Source organism: Stegastes partitus, unplaced genomic scaffold (genome assembly GCF_000690725.1).
Source record: "Stegastes partitus isolate 25-593 unplaced genomic scaffold, Stegastes_partitus-1.0.2 Scaffold802, whole genome shotgun sequence".
Classification (NCBI taxonomy): Eukaryota; Metazoa; Chordata; class Actinopteri; family Pomacentridae; genus Stegastes; species Stegastes partitus.
The window spans coordinates 45,269-62,006 of NW_007578533.1; the positions used below are offsets into that span (position 1 = coordinate 45,269).

Genomic DNA, 16,738 nt, shown 5'->3' on the forward strand with positions numbered 1-16,738 from the left:
TCACTAACACACACAGGAGGTAAAACTGAAATACAGGGTCTGCGGGTGTTGCTAAATCACTGAAACAAATAAAATCAAAAGAGGACTAACTGTGTTAAACTTGTAAAGTGAACTACAAAAGAAAACAACCAAACTCCCTTGACAAGCTGAAATACAAGGACGGCAACACCTCTGCTCCCAGTGTAGCTAACAAAGGACAACTGATGATTGTGTGCAGGTGTGTGAAATTAGCCCAGCCTGGCCCAGGTTCCAGGCAGTCGGACAAGTGCCTCCAAACAACAAATCACAAAGCTCAGAGCTACAAGTAACCACTTCTAAGAGGCTACTGGAAACACAGAGAATAGCAAGTATGAAGTCATTACAGAACACACAAACACAACACGTAAGCACACACTAGCAGAAACACCAAACTGCCATCAAGTGTTACAGATCTGCTACACAAAGACAACGTGAGGCAGCTGTTGAAATCAAATCACAGCTGCTTAGGTCGACAGGTTAGGTGTCATTTTGGTTGCATTCAAAATCGTAGACTTTGTCTTTTTGCTGTGAGTGTGTACAGCAGCTGCCCTCACACAGTACATACGGTTTCATGCAGTATGCATACAACTGGGAAAGACGACTTGGCATAATATTGCACCCTAAACTTCAACTTTTGCAGTCTGTAGTGCGAAATCAGCTGTTGTCTGTCTGGCAGCAGAAATTTAAAACAAAAAAGCAGTTTCTACCGTAATCAAGAAAAACTAGAGATAAGAATTTGTTTGGTTTTATAATGTATTATATATCAATATAAATTATGTTCCTTTATTTGTTTTTAACCCTCTTCTAGGCAGTTTTTGCTAGGTGCGCCACCTTGCAGCCCCTCGCTGGATGAATACGACGTACTGTAACTATGCAGGATTGTGGGTCGCAGAAGCATGCTGGCTAAAATCTAACCAGATGCATTAGAACATCCAGGTATTTTTGGAATGCCAGATCAGACACACCATGTATTGGGACATATTAAATCTTTTTCTGACATATCGTATGGTAGTATGAGTGCAGCATCCCCTATGTTCAGGTTTAGTGATTGCTGCAGCTTGATTCGAACATGAGGAACGTGCTGGAGGACAAGACTGGAGCTCCAAACCAATCAGCCAAAATGACTGGCAGGGTGTGAAACCACGAGTAAGGAAGGCGCACAGCCAAATGGGGCCAGAACAGGAATAGTGTAAATGTTTTCTTTGTCACTATGGGTTTTGCCTCACTGTACTTTTCCTGTGCAAGTTGGCAAAAAATGCCTTCCTGCCTAAGTTTCCAAACTGACCTCAGACAACAGATCTGCACCCTGCTGTGTCTCTCTTTGTCTGATTCCTGACATTGCGCGCTGACTCTACCTCAAGGCCTATGCAAGGATCACTTTCTTCTGCAAAATGGGTGAATTTAAAAATATGATTGTCCTTAAAATGTGTCCCTGCTCTTCCCAACTGCTTCCAGTAACAATCACAGCTATCATTCAGTGTGCTAGCCTACTTGTTGCACATTTTCAATCCCAAACCTGCATTCTTTTATTAAATGTTGTGTTGTTTTATCATTGTTTAGCAGCATTTAATAATTGTGTGATCCTGTGTTTTTCATTGTTTGGGAACTAAAGGTCAAAGGAATCCAAATTCACAACTTCTCATTCATAGATAATCTTCAAATTACACCTAGTTGTGCAGTTTTCAATCACAGGCATAATTATGCTACACATACTTTTCTTTAATATGCTGAGTGTGCTGTTAATGCTCATTATTATGCCACAATGCAGCGCATAAAGGAAACTGACAGTGAACAAACTAATTGTAAATAGTGGTAAAAAAAAGCTCCAAGAACATCTGAGAAGACAAAAGATCACTAAATGTCTGTTTGTTTTGCAGTGTAATTCTGAAGCGTCTTTGCACCGTGCATGTAATTCACTTCCTGGAACCTACAAGATATCTACACAAATGAATACACTGGCAGAGCACTTCAGTCAAGTTGGCTGCAAACATTTTTGCAGTGCCTTGAAATCTCTTCCTATTCAGCCCATTCTATCAGGAAATCAATGGGGAAGCCAAAATAAAAGCAAGCACTCACCAGCACACCTGAGTGTTATTCAAAAGCATTTTCACAAGATGACTGCATTGCTTGGTAAGTAAGGCCGCACTCAGACCAACAAAAACATCGTGCCGGAGTCATCCAGCAATCTAGCAGTCCCCATTCCAGACAGAGTGGAGTAGCTCTACTGTTTACCTTGGAATCATAATGAGGGAAAATAAAATGATTATCGCTGCGGTAAGTACATTCCCCGTGTGGTGTTTTGTGATGTGAAGTGTGGAAAATCATTGATGTACTATGAAACCTGGACTTTCTGCATAGTGAGTTGTCTTTTTACCAGTACCTCCAACAACACAACTGCACCAGTACAGCCATTTGCTTCAAAGCAATTTTTGGTCAAAACACAATCCAACCCTCTGAATCCCCAAAAACCCATCAACAGGTGTGAAAAGCATGCTGTCTTTTTTTTTTTCCAAATGGTTTTTAAATCACTGGAATTCAGAGTCAGAAACTGTAAAAACACAAAGAAAAGTCAGATTTTTAACTTTCTGACAGATTCGGAACTAATCACCTGTGATGTGCTGTTCAGCTGGAAAAATGAATCAGCTCATACGATTCTATCAAAATCAAATTTGCAATAAAAATAAATTGTTTCTGTCAAGGGCTGCAAGGTGGCTCAGTGGTTAGCACTGTTGCCTCGCAGCAAGAAGGTCGCCGGTTCACGTCCTGGTGGGGGCTTTCTGCGTGGAGTTTGCATGTTCTCCCTGTGCAGCGTGGGTTCTCTCCAGGTTCTCCGGCTTCCTCCCACAAGGTCGTGTTGAGGTTAATTGGTGACTTTAAATTGTCTGTAGGTGTGAATGTGAGTGTGCTTGGTTGTCTGTCTCTAAGTGTAGCCCTGTGATAGACTGGTGACCTGTCCAGGGTGTCCCCTGCCTTCACCCTAAGTCCACTGGGATAGACTCCAGCCCCCCAAGACCCTAGTGAGGATGAAGCGGTGTATAGATAATGGATGGATGGATGGATGTTTCTGTCAACCAGATTTGCCAGAAAACAATAAATTCTGTGAGAAGTCATTTGTGAATCAGCCACGACTAACAGTCATGTGACAGAAATTCTGGGACTTTTCATTTAAACTAAGTTGAACTGCAGGCAGCGTTAAAACAAAGTATGAAAAAACAGAGTGAACTGACAGAGAAAAACACAAGGTTACGTTTCAGACTTCGACGGCTGCTTTGGTTTTGGTGGATAAAAAGCCACAGAAACATCTTGTAAAGACCAAATGTGGCATCAACGAATTTCAAAAAGAATCTTTGCAATCATCTGCAGTCTAATCAATATGTTCTGGCATCCTCTGAAAGACAAAGAGACACATAAACTCCTGTACATGCACTTGAACACGTACACTTTAAAGGCATGACAGCATGAAGAAATACATAGCTAAGAAAAACATACAGCCACGTACACACACATGAAACTAATTAAGAATGTGCATGCTTCAGACAGACGTGATGGAATTAGTTTGACTTCAGCGCAACCACTGAGATTGAAAATGCTCATTTGTCAAACTTTCCTTCCATCTTTTGTCTCGCTCACTCTTTCGTATTGATGTTAGCAAGTGTGCTGCCAGCATCCCTGTCCATCTTTCCAGTCAACCCCCCTGCTCCATCTATTCATCCACCCATGAATCATGCATGTCTTCCCTGCCTTCTTCTGTCCAGTCAGTTTGTCTCCCAGCAGGATGCCAGTTATCTTTATCTAACCATCAATCCTCTCTCTTCCTTCAACCTCCAGATCTATTGCCTCTCCCTGGGGCGACGGAGTCTACGAGCGGGGTATTAGTTCTTCCAGTCGGTCTGAGTACTTAAACAGGCCAGACGTCGATCGAGTTACTGTAAACCGACTCCAACGGAATATATATTTTAACATACACAAGATCCATATTCAAACACACCACCTCAGGTGCTTGCAGCCGAGGAATAACAATCTCAGATACGAGGATCGTGAGTGAGAAAAACACATTTTCTGCGCTTGTGAAACTCTGATTTGAAATCTGTTGCTTGCTGGCTGGCTGTCCCTTACGCTCTCATCTTTCCCGTCACTCTCACTGTGTATGATCTAATGAAGCAGGAATATATAAGAATGATCTTAAAAACTGTAATAAAATATTAAAGCACATACTTTTTCTGCCAGAGACCCAGCCTGAGTCTCTTGTGGCATCCGGGCTCATTAAAACATATTGCTATTTCTAAGATAGCGGCTGAAAGAGATAGACTCTGTGACCCATTTTGGGTCCCTGAAAGACATTTTAATAATACGAGAGTCGCTCAAGTTGTTTACAGTGATATGAAATTCTTCCCGGTTAGGTAAAGAGAAAAGGGAACAAAGAGATTTCTCAATCAGCAGAGAAAGAGAAGAAACAAACAACAACAAAAAAAAAACAGAAACAGAATAATCTTACCAGTTAGTCTTGTTATTTTCTGAATTGAATAGATTCTGTCTTTAATATAAACAACACAAATAAAAGTATCCCCACAAGCACCTTCATGAGCTGAAGTACATTTTTCTTGAAGCTGGGCTTTGTTTTGTTTTTTTTGTCACCAATATTTTGACATTTTTAAACAAGAACTGGCAACACAAAAGGAGACAAATAAATGCAGGGCTCTAAACTACAATACATACAATATCACAAGCCTAAAAAGCAGAATAAACTGTTGAATTTCTCTTGTCGGACAGAAGCAGAGAAAGACATGGCAGCTGTGTTCTGTATATAGCTACGTTCCTGTGTGTGTGTGTGTCTGTATTTGTACCTGCACTTGCAAGACGGAGGTGAAGGTTTTGGCATCCTCCGCGACTCCTCCAATGTAAAGAGATCTGGTGAACACTGGTGGGTGGTCGTTCTCATCCTGAACATCAATCACCACCTTAGCTGTGTTAGCTGGAACACACACACACACACACACACACATTGCACATGATACACTGCTGCTTTTGGCATGACAAAAAGAGCACTTTTGTAAAGCACATGCGGTATTCACTGGTTACACAGGCTGCATGGAGCTGTTTGATGAGCTGTGTGGGATTCTTTAGAGGAACACAGTTGCGTGTTTTATACCAAAAGAACAAACTATGGGGATAAAAAAAGCCACATTGAAAATTTACACGAACACAGTCACTGATGCAGAGCTCCAGCGGACGAAGGCCTGCAGTTCTGTCCCTGCAGTAGTCCAGTCTGTGCCACATATCGACGAGAAGCCACATGCCAGCCAGACTCCTGCAACAGCTGAATGAAGTGTAACTGCAGCAGCGATTACAACCTTTGCCTGTAGGTGATGACACTGACATGTCTATTGCAGGTCCGAACCGGTGCTGTTGTTTTCCCTGTTCTGGAGGTCATGCAGGCCGGCACGCCTAAAACCGGTCGAGCAGTGATGAACAGTCTCCTTTAGTGAAAAACCCACAATTAAAGTGACTACAATCTGTTTTCATGAGGCGATGAGCAGCGTTTTGAGAAGTCAGAGTGCCTGAAAACTAATTTCAAATTAAATTTCTCGACAACGTTAAACAGCCGTGACTAAACAGGCTACAGTTAAAAGTTTGGAAAGTAAAATCAAATAAAAACAATTTAACCCCTCGGCTGTCCTTATCGGTTTCATGAGGACTCTGTGTGCGGTTTGATCAGATTTAATCAGCAGCTTTGGTGATGCAAACCGCCCCACGACTGTGGCTACAGTCCTGTTCCTAAAGTCACTGGAGCGTAGATGTAGTATCCCCAGCTCTCTTTGTAATAGTGTAAGCTCTTGACCTTACTTTATATAATACAAATGAGTTGACTAATGTAAAGATTAGGAGTTATATGAATGAAACTGAACAGATTGAGGAGGCCCCAGACAAAAAGTCCCTCTATACTCTAAAAACTCATCTCTGTGTCAAAGTTACTTATTAAGAAGCAATTTTTACCATGAAAATAATCAATTTGTACCTTAAAATGGTTTAGATTTAACTCTACACAGTTGCATTCTCTTGATCTACCATCTACATAGTCCTTGCTTCTCTCTCACCTCATAGCTCTGCTCAAACACTGTAAAATGACCTTACGCCACACAATGGCACGTTGTTATAACTGATGTAATTCCTTCATACATGCTCAAACAGAAACAAATGCTGAAGAATAAAGACACAGAAAACCTGACAGGATTGGTTCCTTTAGTTTGTTATGTATGAAAAACCACAGATCCATATGTTTGAACATGTTAACAAGGTAAACAAAACGTGATTTTTACAGAAGGGATCTTTAATGATCCATTAATTATAAACAAAATAAGGGTTCAGGGCTTTAAAGGGTTTTTAAAAATGACTGAAGGACTGTTGGCTTCATTTCCAAAGCTGAAGTTCACAGTCTGGATGTCTACAGGGAGGCAGGCCAGGAGCAGAGGTGACCCTGATCTGAGCCATCTGATAAATTTTTGAAATGCATGCATCAAGAAACCTCCCTGGCCATGACTATTGACAACGATGTTGACATCCTGACCTTTCCGAGGCGAACGTCTTGAAGATAATGCCCAGGCCAAAATGAAAAAAGACAAGTTTTTCATCGCTAATTTAAAGCATTAAGCATGGAGGTGTGTATTCCTACTGACCAAATACGTGACAGGCCTTACTGTCATTCCACCGCGCTGCTTATTCAGTAGAAGAGGAAATGTTTTGCCAGTGAGCCTTTTGTCATTTGTATTCAGTGACTGCAGCTCGGAATGACTCACATTCAGTCTTATCTGGCCACAAACAGGGAATTCTGAATGACACCTACGTAAAAGTGCCACACGACGCGTCAGCCGAACTCTGCAAAAGGGGTGAATTGTGTCAGAAAGAAAGAACAAATCCCAGGATTGTGAACTCTTCAAGTTTTACCCCCAAAAAGAGAGAGAGAGAGAAAAAAATAATCACGAAAAACCCTGAAAAACAAGCAGATGCAAACATTAACCTGCTTATCTAAAACTGCAATCCTTGTGACACCATCCTAACCGCGCAGCTACGAACCAAAACCTCCACTTAGTTAGAACGCAGGATTAACATATTGTTAGAATCCTATTGATTTGTTAGCTGATTAAAACGCGCGCTGAAAAAGAATTGGAGGGGATTTGCTAATGACTACAATGATCTGTTGCTTTAATTCCCAGCAGAATTCTTAAATTCAAATAGTTTAAATGAAATGAGAACAGCGTGTGGTAAACACTATAATTAAGGAAGAGAATAGAAACCCAGGGAGCTGAGCATCAATTAAGAAGAACGCGGATATGCTTTGAAAAGGAGCAACAGAAAAGGAGAGAGAGAAAGACCGGCAGAGACAGGAAAAGGCAGAAAGATGGAGAATGGAGGAAAAAAAAGAGCAGAGAAAGAGTTTGAAACTAATTAGAGCCATTTTCACTTCAGTTATGATTTCAATCAAAACCGTGAAAACTTGTTTTAGTCTATGTTTCTTCCTGCGTGCAATTTAAAGGGAAATGAAAGACTGGAAAAGTTAGATCACAGCCAGTTTAGCACTGAGTTGACCTGATCAGCAAGTAGCAGTGTTGGGGACAGACTGGAAAAAAGTTACAGCTTTACAGATAAGATCTTCAATCTTCCAAACTGCTCGCCAGCTTATTTGGTCACTTTGATCACTGCAAACATGTCTGACGTTTGAGAATTAAATTCCGGACTGTTATATAATTGAGCCGAGACCTGCGATAGCCAATGAGGCCGACATCGAGTAGCGGGAAGAAAAGCATTTTAAAAGAAAAAAAAAAAAACAGCTGCAGCAGTGAACACAACAAGCTGGCGTAGTGTACAGGTTTGACAGACAGCTGAAAGAGAGGAAAAAGCTCCTTGAAAAGGTAACAACAACAGCCAAGGCCCGATATAACATGTCTTCTGAGACATATAACTCTATAGACAAGAAGGGGAACCGGGGAGAAGTTGTACAAGGTAAAAGTAGAGCGAGCTCCACAGAGACAAAGAGTGTGAGTGACTCAGTGAGAAAGAGACGCAGCGAGCATGCAACAGAAAGAAAGCCAAAGCCTGTGGCGAGTTTACCTGAACAACATCATGTAGTGGGTGATGCAGTGTTTCACTGTGTGTATAATTAGAGGAAAATCTCTGAAGTCTGCAGTGCAATCTGATGTTAAAAGCAAGTCCTGTAGTCTTTATTACGCATTGGTGCACTTACTCTTTGAGGGAGCTCGCAGATTGGAGGACACCACCCTCATGGAGTCCGCTTCCACCTTCAGAACGTAGCTGGAATTGGCCTCGTAGTCCAGGGGCTTGGCTGTGGAGATCACCCCTGTCGTTTCATTTAATGCAAACATGCCTGGAGAGAAGAAGAGACGGAGTTATAGCACAAGACGGCGAGGGAGGGTTTTCGAATGTCTTGTTTAAAGCAAATGGCCAGTGAGTGGGCTGCTTCACAGAGGAGACTTTTACACAGTGAAATGGAAGTAGCGCGCCCTGAGCTGCTGACAGCGAGGGTCTGACCCGGAGGTGCTTTGAACGTTTTAGATATAAGAAGCTTCAGTAAGTGTCAGAAAGCCGGTCCGCGAGTGAACACTGCGCGTTGTATAAACAGCTCGGAGCGGACTCACCTCCCTCGTTGCCTTCGATGATGGAGTACACGATGGTTTGATTGACAGCGGCTGCCATGATGACTCCCACCGGGGTTCCCACGGCAGCCTCCTCGCTCACTGGCAGAAACCTGGGAATGGATCAGTCAATCAATATCAAGTGATAAGAAAATTAAATATGTATATGTCGACTGTGGGCCCGCTTCCTCTCAAAGGGCAGCTGCAACTTGGCAAGTTAAGTGCAGCGGTGAGTTAAATCTGTTAAACATGTCCAAGATATTTTTTCCTTCCTTCATGCTGACAGCTTTATGTTTCACCCGCAGAGATAAACTATGTGCAAGCTGTGTTCACATTTTTATAAAAACTAGAGGGCATAGCAATCAGGTAGCAAGTTGTTCTTGAAAACTGTGTCTGGAGATGAAGTGAGAGCTTTCTGCTGAGCAACATGCTTGGCAATGAGTTCATCTGTAACAGCATGTTCTGTTGGATCATGTAATTCAGATGGTCAGTGTTGTCCAACAACATGTAAATATTAAGCTGCTGATCGAAAATGGCTAAAATAGTCAAGGCGCTCTCTGCTCAGGTGGAGAGGAGTTCACTTAAGTGTAGCTAAAAGGTTCAAAATAACTTAAAAATATATATTTTAACTTTTAGAGAACAGCTGGTGAACGCTACGGCTGCAATTATCGATACAACTGATTAACATGTAACTTGTCAAATGTCCAAAAAACAATGAAATCGAATCACAAGGAATTTGTTTAAGCTGCACTTAAAGATAAAGATACTAAAAAGGGCCATAAGAACAGGACTAGAGACAGAGGCTATAAAGGCAAAATGAACAGATTCTGGGACATGAGAGACTTTTTCTGAGACATTTTAAGGTTTGCAAAGCTGAGGAATGAGTCCTTTTACATTGTCAGGCTGTTTTCACATTATTATTTCATATTGTTGCTGCATAAATGCCATTACAGGTGAGGAATTAAACCACATTAACTCAAAAAGTCTGTTTTCAGTGTTAAATAACGTATAACTCCAGTAGAGATTACGTCGGAGCCGGTGTGACATTTAGAGTCCACAGAAAAGAAAAAAAAAAAGGATTAATCAACAAATTAGTAGCTGAATAATCCACCTGCAGCAGTAAAAGACTTATGTTAATGACGTGGAACAAAGAAAAAGTGTGTCTGTTTGGGTGAAATGTGCTCTCATACGGTACATTTGGAGCAGGTTGTCTTATTAGAGGCCAGAGCCCAGCAGCGCAATTAAACCATCAACGGCTTTCAAAGAGAGCTTGTGCATGGTCTTGTGTTTTTTTGTTTTTTTTTTCCGTCCACCTGCCTCTGATTGCACGTGGTGGGCAGTTTTGTGCTGCTTACAACCCTGACAGATTTTCTTCGAATCTGGCAAGTCTCAAATTTCCAGCAGGTTTCACTCCATTAAATAAACCCAGTCCAGTCATTAGGCCAACCGTCACAGCTGGCTAAACATTATAACATGGGCTACCAACTGGCTAAGCTATCAAGTCATCGCAACGTGATAAATGGGACCGTTGGAGAGCGAGGGGTGGGGGGACTGTGTGTGAGTGTGTTTGTGTAGATTTGAACTTCCAGTCCAGTCAATTGCTTCTCTAACCACCTGCTCCCCACAAACACTCCACTAAGCAAATATACATGAAGCTCATTGGCTGCATATTGATTTAAATGAAGAAGACGAAGCTGTTCTTCTTCTTCTTCTTCTTCTGCTTCAGCTGTGTAATATGTAGAACTTTCACGCAGCAGGCATACTGACCTGAAAAAAAAAAGAAGCCCTGGTGTCATTAATGAAAGTCACGACGGCTCTGTTCTGCTACATCCAGCTATGACGGCGTGACAGTGAGCCGTCGTGCGCGATAGCAAAACCCTGAAACTGAAGCGTCCAAATTAAATTCAGCCATCATTCATTTCATTATTCACACCTCTCTTCCCACTGTGAGATGTCAAAATGTCCTCTGCGAAAAAAGCCTATTTTGCCGACAATACAGTCCCAGACTGCTGTTAATTTAGCGATGGCCGAAATGTCCTTTCAGATGTATTTGGGGTATTTTCTTCCCCTTATTACACAGTGTACAGCACGTAAAAAGTGAACTGGAAGAAAGGGAAAGAGGGAAAGTTTAACAATAGCCCCTGGCCACACTGGAAAAAAAAATGGGGAGTTGTATTTTTTTGGTTTTTTTCTTGCATTTTCTTCCGTAATCAGTATAAAGCCGAGCAGCAGGGCGGACTTTCACCTGTGCCACATGCAAAGTATGTTCTTCATACTGTGTTGAATGGAATTACAGACACTAATATCCAGAAATGACTATTCACATTTTACAACTTTGTACTTTTTTTCTCAGAACCCTAAAACCCACCAGCAGGTATGACAGGATTATTATTACTTTTTTTTTTTTAAATTTGCTAAAATTATGCCATTTATCAGAGCCAGTAACTGAGAAGTCATTAATGACTCAGCTGCAGCCAACATTCACATAAAAAAATAATTAAGGGACTTGATTCCAGCTTTTATCCTGTTATTAAAAAAAAGAAACCTATATAATCAAACATATAATCAAAGTAATTTAACTTTCTGATTCATGGCGTCACCACTGTGTCATAAAGAACAAACGAGATCAGTGAGTTCTTCTGACTTCTCGCCATAGTTGTGCTGTTTCTATAACAACGCAGGACTTTATATTGCCATGAGAAGTAAGTAAACATGTGACAGGAGTAAAAATTGCCCAAACTGTTGGGGTTAAAGTCTGTGCAGTCACTGATTTAACCCCTAAAAACTCATCTCTGTGTGCTGTAGCTACATGGGTAGAAGTTTTTTTTGCCTGAAAAGAATCGTTTTCTGGCATAAAATGTCTTAAATGTCTCACCTATGATTCTGCTCAAACACTGTAAAACTACTCTATGCTAATGGCAAATTATAATATTGGAGTTATTCAGGCACACACACTGAATTTGTATTTGTTTTTTTTGCATCTTAATAGCTAAACATGAAATGATTTGACTCCTCTTGCTGTAATATTTTTCCTCCCACTCCTCTGCTTGCTTTCCCTTTTTCTCCACCGCTTCCTCTTTAAAATTTCCCACTTACACTCCCTTCACGGCCATCTACATTTCTCCTCCCGCCTTTTATCGCCGCCCTCCCCCGTCCTTTCCCTTTTTTTTTTTTCCCCCCTCTGGCTGCTGCTTCCAACCAACATCCCAGGAGCTACTTCTGCTTATTTACTGTCCTGTCTTGCTCCCACTCCTCCACATCGGCTGCTTGGTATGGATGAGGAGCACACAAAAACACATGAAAGGCGACACGCTGAACTTTGTGCACACGTACAGTACGACCATACGGATGCACAAATGTACACGAGATGTGTTGGAGTACAGATAATAGCCCACACAGGTCATTATGAAGCCTCCCCCCCCTCTCCCTCTCCTGCTCTCTAATCACTGCTGTCCTGACTACAGCAAGCTGGGCTGATACTGATAACAACAGAAAACACACACAGACACACACACACTGCTATACTTATTGGGACAGTGCATTGACTTTCATTGAGGAGGCCCGCTCTAACTGCTCATAATTTTAACATTAACCCTACAACCAGCTCCGTGGTCTCCACCTTAAAGCAAACAGCGCTGAGGCTGAATGCCGGCTATAGGACGTCGTAGCCTTTCAGAGCGGCGTTCGGAGTTTCTGCAGCGTGAAAGGATAGACAGAATAATGAGGATAGTGATAGATGTTGGCAATGATACCCTCCTCTTTGTGGGTCTTTCTCTCAAAGCCACTGTCATTCGTTTGTCTCACTCATTACGATTTTTTTTTCCCCTTCACTTTTTATCCCGTCTCTTTCAGCTCCCGTTTCCTTATGATGCATCATCTTCCGCCCTCTTGTCATTATTCTTTCCGTCCCTCCTCATGCCGCTCCTTTTCATTTCTCTCTTTCTCCACCGCAATTCTGGTTCTGTCACTTCTGATAATCTCTTTCTTTTCTCGGTGTGTCTTTGTCCAAAAGCAAACCACAATATGCTCCGTGCCAAGCATCGCTTTAGTTCTGTGGGGCTCAGGCAACGACGCCTCACAAAGGCTTTTTTTTTTTTTCTTGTACATGACAGTCATGTTTGATCTACTGTATCACATACTTTACAACGTGTGGGAGGCCGTGCCTGGGTACATGCTGATAGCTAGAAAGATGCACGCAATGTGGTCTGCTTTGTAGCAAAGTTCAGTTTTATTTATTTCACAGCACAGCCTCAGGCACGACTATAGTTAGCCAAAATATGTTAAATATCGCTATAATAATATTAAAGCAAGCTCATTACAGTTTCATTAAGGTTCTTTTGACTGCAGCCCTGTGGGAAATCAGATTGTGGAAAAGTGGAACTGTTCAAACTGCAAGACAACGCAACACACACACACACACACACACACACACGGAAATCAATCTGTCAAACAACGGGCTCCTTAATTGTTCAGGCAACTAGCCAGACATTGTGACCCCGCTCACGCAGAATATCAATATCAAACAGCAGAATTTGGTGAATTCTAAAATTAATTGGAGAAGATTAAAGAAGGGCTGAAATTGGGTTTTAAAGTGTTCAAAATGCCAGGAAGCCAGGAGCCAGTTAATAAACAAACAATAATATTAATGAGATACAACATTAAAAAGGCCAAAACTAATTCTTCTTTGACATTACCTATTTTCAAATTACGGGACAAAGGACATCACTAAATGCTTTTTTTTTTGGTGTGAATCAATTTATTTTCATTATAAATTAGGCCTACACACATTAATATGCATGTTTTGCAAAATTTTCCTCTACATTCAGGCCTGTCATTGACAAGCAAACAGCGTTTTTGGCCATGGATTGTGAAAAGTGAAGCTTTTTTAGAAAATCTGGTTTGTGTTTATCAATGTGGACGTACACAAAAACTACTGCAGGAAACAACAACGGTGTCACATCTCATTTCACACATTTGCAGAATGAGCAGGTGTCTCAAAAAGGGACAATAACATCAGATATATGTATACAGTGGTTTAACGCTTGGTTAGCGCGACAAAACTTTCTCCATCTTCGTCGCCAGTGTTATTTGGTCAACAGCATCTGTGGTTTAAAATCTGCAGATATGATGAAATGACATCTCATCTGTTTTTTATTGTATCATTGATGCAGACTAGGATTAGCTTCTTAGAACGTTTGTGGCCTTTTTTTGTGTTTTTGATGTTTTGTTGTGTTTTTATGATGGTTGAGTCGACAGAATTCATTCGTTTTTTTTTGTTTTTTTTTTAAATGAAACGAGAAAAAAATCCATATTAGTGTGTACAAGGCCTTAGAAAATAGCTGACAGACCAGCTCTCACCATAGCCAATAGTCCCAAAACAGTCATCAGTTTAAAAAAAACAAGAAACGAGTCCCTATGACTTGCCAGCTAACAACATCCAAAGGTAAAACTATTCATAGCTGCTCTAAATGGCCACGCTGTACGGCAAAGCACGACAATCCTTCATGGACGGGGATATGGTTGTACTTCTGTTGACACCTCAGGCTCCTTAATTGCCATTTTGTCTGTCAGCTAATGGCAGGGTGAGCTGATAATAAATGGTCTAAACATGGCTGTCGAGGACCTCATCTGGAGAAGTGGATGCTGGAAGTCAACATTATGAATGCATCCATCTATGTTGTCACTGTCACCTTTTTAATGGACTTTCTTTGGTAAATGATGCTACGTATCCGCCAATTTAGAGGGATAAATTACTTCTCTTCTCATAAGTGCTTGGATATCATCTCGGCAGGTCCAGTGTAGGAAGTCAGATATCCAATAAGATGCTCCGAGTATTAGCGGTCAGCAGCCTGAGCTCTGACTGCTACACAACCGCCGCTTGACAATAAAATGACAACTCGCTTCTGCAGCTGCCACATGTTTCACTTTGTCTTCTTGCTTCTTCTTTCTTTTCAGAGAGTTGCTAAGTGACCGCAGGATTTTCATTAGGAGACCGTTGAGCGAGAGGTCTTAACTGCCCGCAGTAATAACCTTTACAGGTTGGCTGCAGTTCTATAAGTTCCTCTCATGCTGTGAACACTTTTCAGTACTGCAGGTGTTTCCATTTTCATTTCACATGCACCTACGGCTCAGTGATGGCTGACATAACAGCTGTCTGACAAAGTAGGTGTTAAAATCAAGCTTTTAAATGGACTGGTTAGAATATAACACAAGAGCGAGTACTTTAAATACGGTGGTAGTGAGTCAATATTGGTGATTTTATTACAGTTGCCAGGGCATGTAACCTATCTATTTTTTTCCCTCTCTGTTTCTTATTTCTGCTCAGCTCTGTCTGAATAATAAAAATTCATTTTCTGTACCCTCTGGCACTCTCCTCCTCCCTCTAATCCCACATCTTTCTCTCTTTTTTTTTCCCTCCCTCCCTCTATTCTGCTGTACCGGTTCACATGCGACCTCTCCCTTTTCGTCACTCCTTCTTCCCGTCAATCACTCTTTCTCCGCTCTTGCATCCTTCTCCCTCTCTCTCCCTCCATCTCTGCAACCGTTTCTCTCTCTTTTCTGTATTCCGTCTGCAAGCGCCTCGGCATTTCTCTTTCGCTTTTCCCGGCCCTCCTCTCACCTCTCGCTTTAGAGTCTTGTCGCAATTGTCAACTGAGAGTCAAATGGTTTAGTACCTCTCAGACGGTCTGAACTTGAGCGGAGCAATGTTCAAGTACCAATACATAAAACATACGCGCAGGACTCAAATGACATGGCGATATGGAGAAAGAGAGATACGGAGGAGGGGGGAAATGAATGAGGATAGGGGGGAAAATAAAACATGCTTGGGCCTGTTAACAAGAAAATTTAGCACGGCACTTCTGTAAAAGCCATTTGTCCGGCATGAATGTGTGTCTGCGAGTGTCTCCAGCCTGATTCCATCTCCCCAGACTGACAAGCATGCAAGCTCACAATCTCAACCACTTGATACTTGCAGGAAAATTTTACGCGAAACCGTTAAATCTAATGAATACCCTGACTTCTCCTTCTTCTGGTGAGTTTATCGTATAACCTACTAGACTCCACGTTTTAAGGTTGTCATTTAACTGAATCAAAGTTTGCCTCTGGGACATTATGGGGCAGTGTCAGAACCTAAATGCACTTCTTGAGTATCATGTTTAAATGTATGAAGTTTAAAGTTTCACAGCTCTAATGTGCAGCTGTCATGTTGCAAATAAGTGGTGGCATTAAAAGAAATATATTGGCCTGCATGATTAACAGTCTTCTTGAGTGCAGCAGCGGCGTTTTTACGTTCCTCATCTCTCCAATATGACAAGCTGTTTATTCTGATTGAAGTAGGCAACATGTTATTGGTCCAGTTTTGCAGAAGAAGAGTCAAATGAGGCATTAAGAGTCGCCTGTTAAGCCAGATGAAGAAAGCTTGAGGTAACAAAGACAGGTGATAACCACAGTCGAAACTGAAATTGAGGTGACTGTCACAAAGAAAGCCTGACTACGCTGAACAGTGTCTTCATCTGCAAGACAACAAATTTTGATAATGTTACAAAAGACACTCAGATCTTTGAGAATTGTTCGGTTTAGCCAACTAAAACAATTCATTGCACCAGAAGTCAGGAGCTGCTTGTTGGTAGCACACCGGTTAGCACAACGCCTGCTCAGAAGTCACACGATTTGTTGTTAATCTTGATTTTCTTTCTTCTCTTCTCCCTCAAAAAAACGCATTACAATGCTTAAAAAATACCAGAAAATCCTCTCAGAAATGTTGCACAGCTTAAACTATTGTTGTCTGACTTTAGAATGCAGAGGGAGTGTTGTTGTCTGTTGTTCTTCCGTCGGCATTGAATAAATACAAATAATAGAAATACACAAAACCAAACCGCAACAAGTCAAATGATTAATCTTTTTCCAGCGTCGTGTGCTGGTTTGTGTAATTTTGCATTTTAAGGAGTATTATTTAAAGCTTTCTCTGCGAAAGAGAGCCAAAGACAGTGCAGATGTTTAAGTAGACGGTAATGATTGGTTGCGATTGTCATTAATCAAAAGCAAGTTTATTGACGCCACCCCATTAATCT

General features: G+C 41.5%; 1 protein-coding gene across 1 annotated transcript in view; it reads right to left on the minus strand.

Annotated features, from left to right (window-relative positions):
• Positions 1 to 16,738, minus strand: part of LOC103365004 (protocadherin-15-like) — a 182,062-nt gene that overhangs the window by 41,814 nt on the left and 123,510 nt on the right. Inside the window, exons 26-28 of the mRNA XM_008292325.1 lie at positions 8,670 to 8,779; positions 8,258 to 8,398; positions 4,863 to 4,990 (exon numbers count right to left, since the gene is read on the minus strand). Of these exons, the coding sequence (XP_008290547.1) occupies positions 4,863 to 4,990; positions 8,258 to 8,398; positions 8,670 to 8,779 (379 nt within the window). The remainder of the gene's footprint in view (positions 1 to 4,862; positions 4,991 to 8,257; positions 8,399 to 8,669; positions 8,780 to 16,738) is intronic.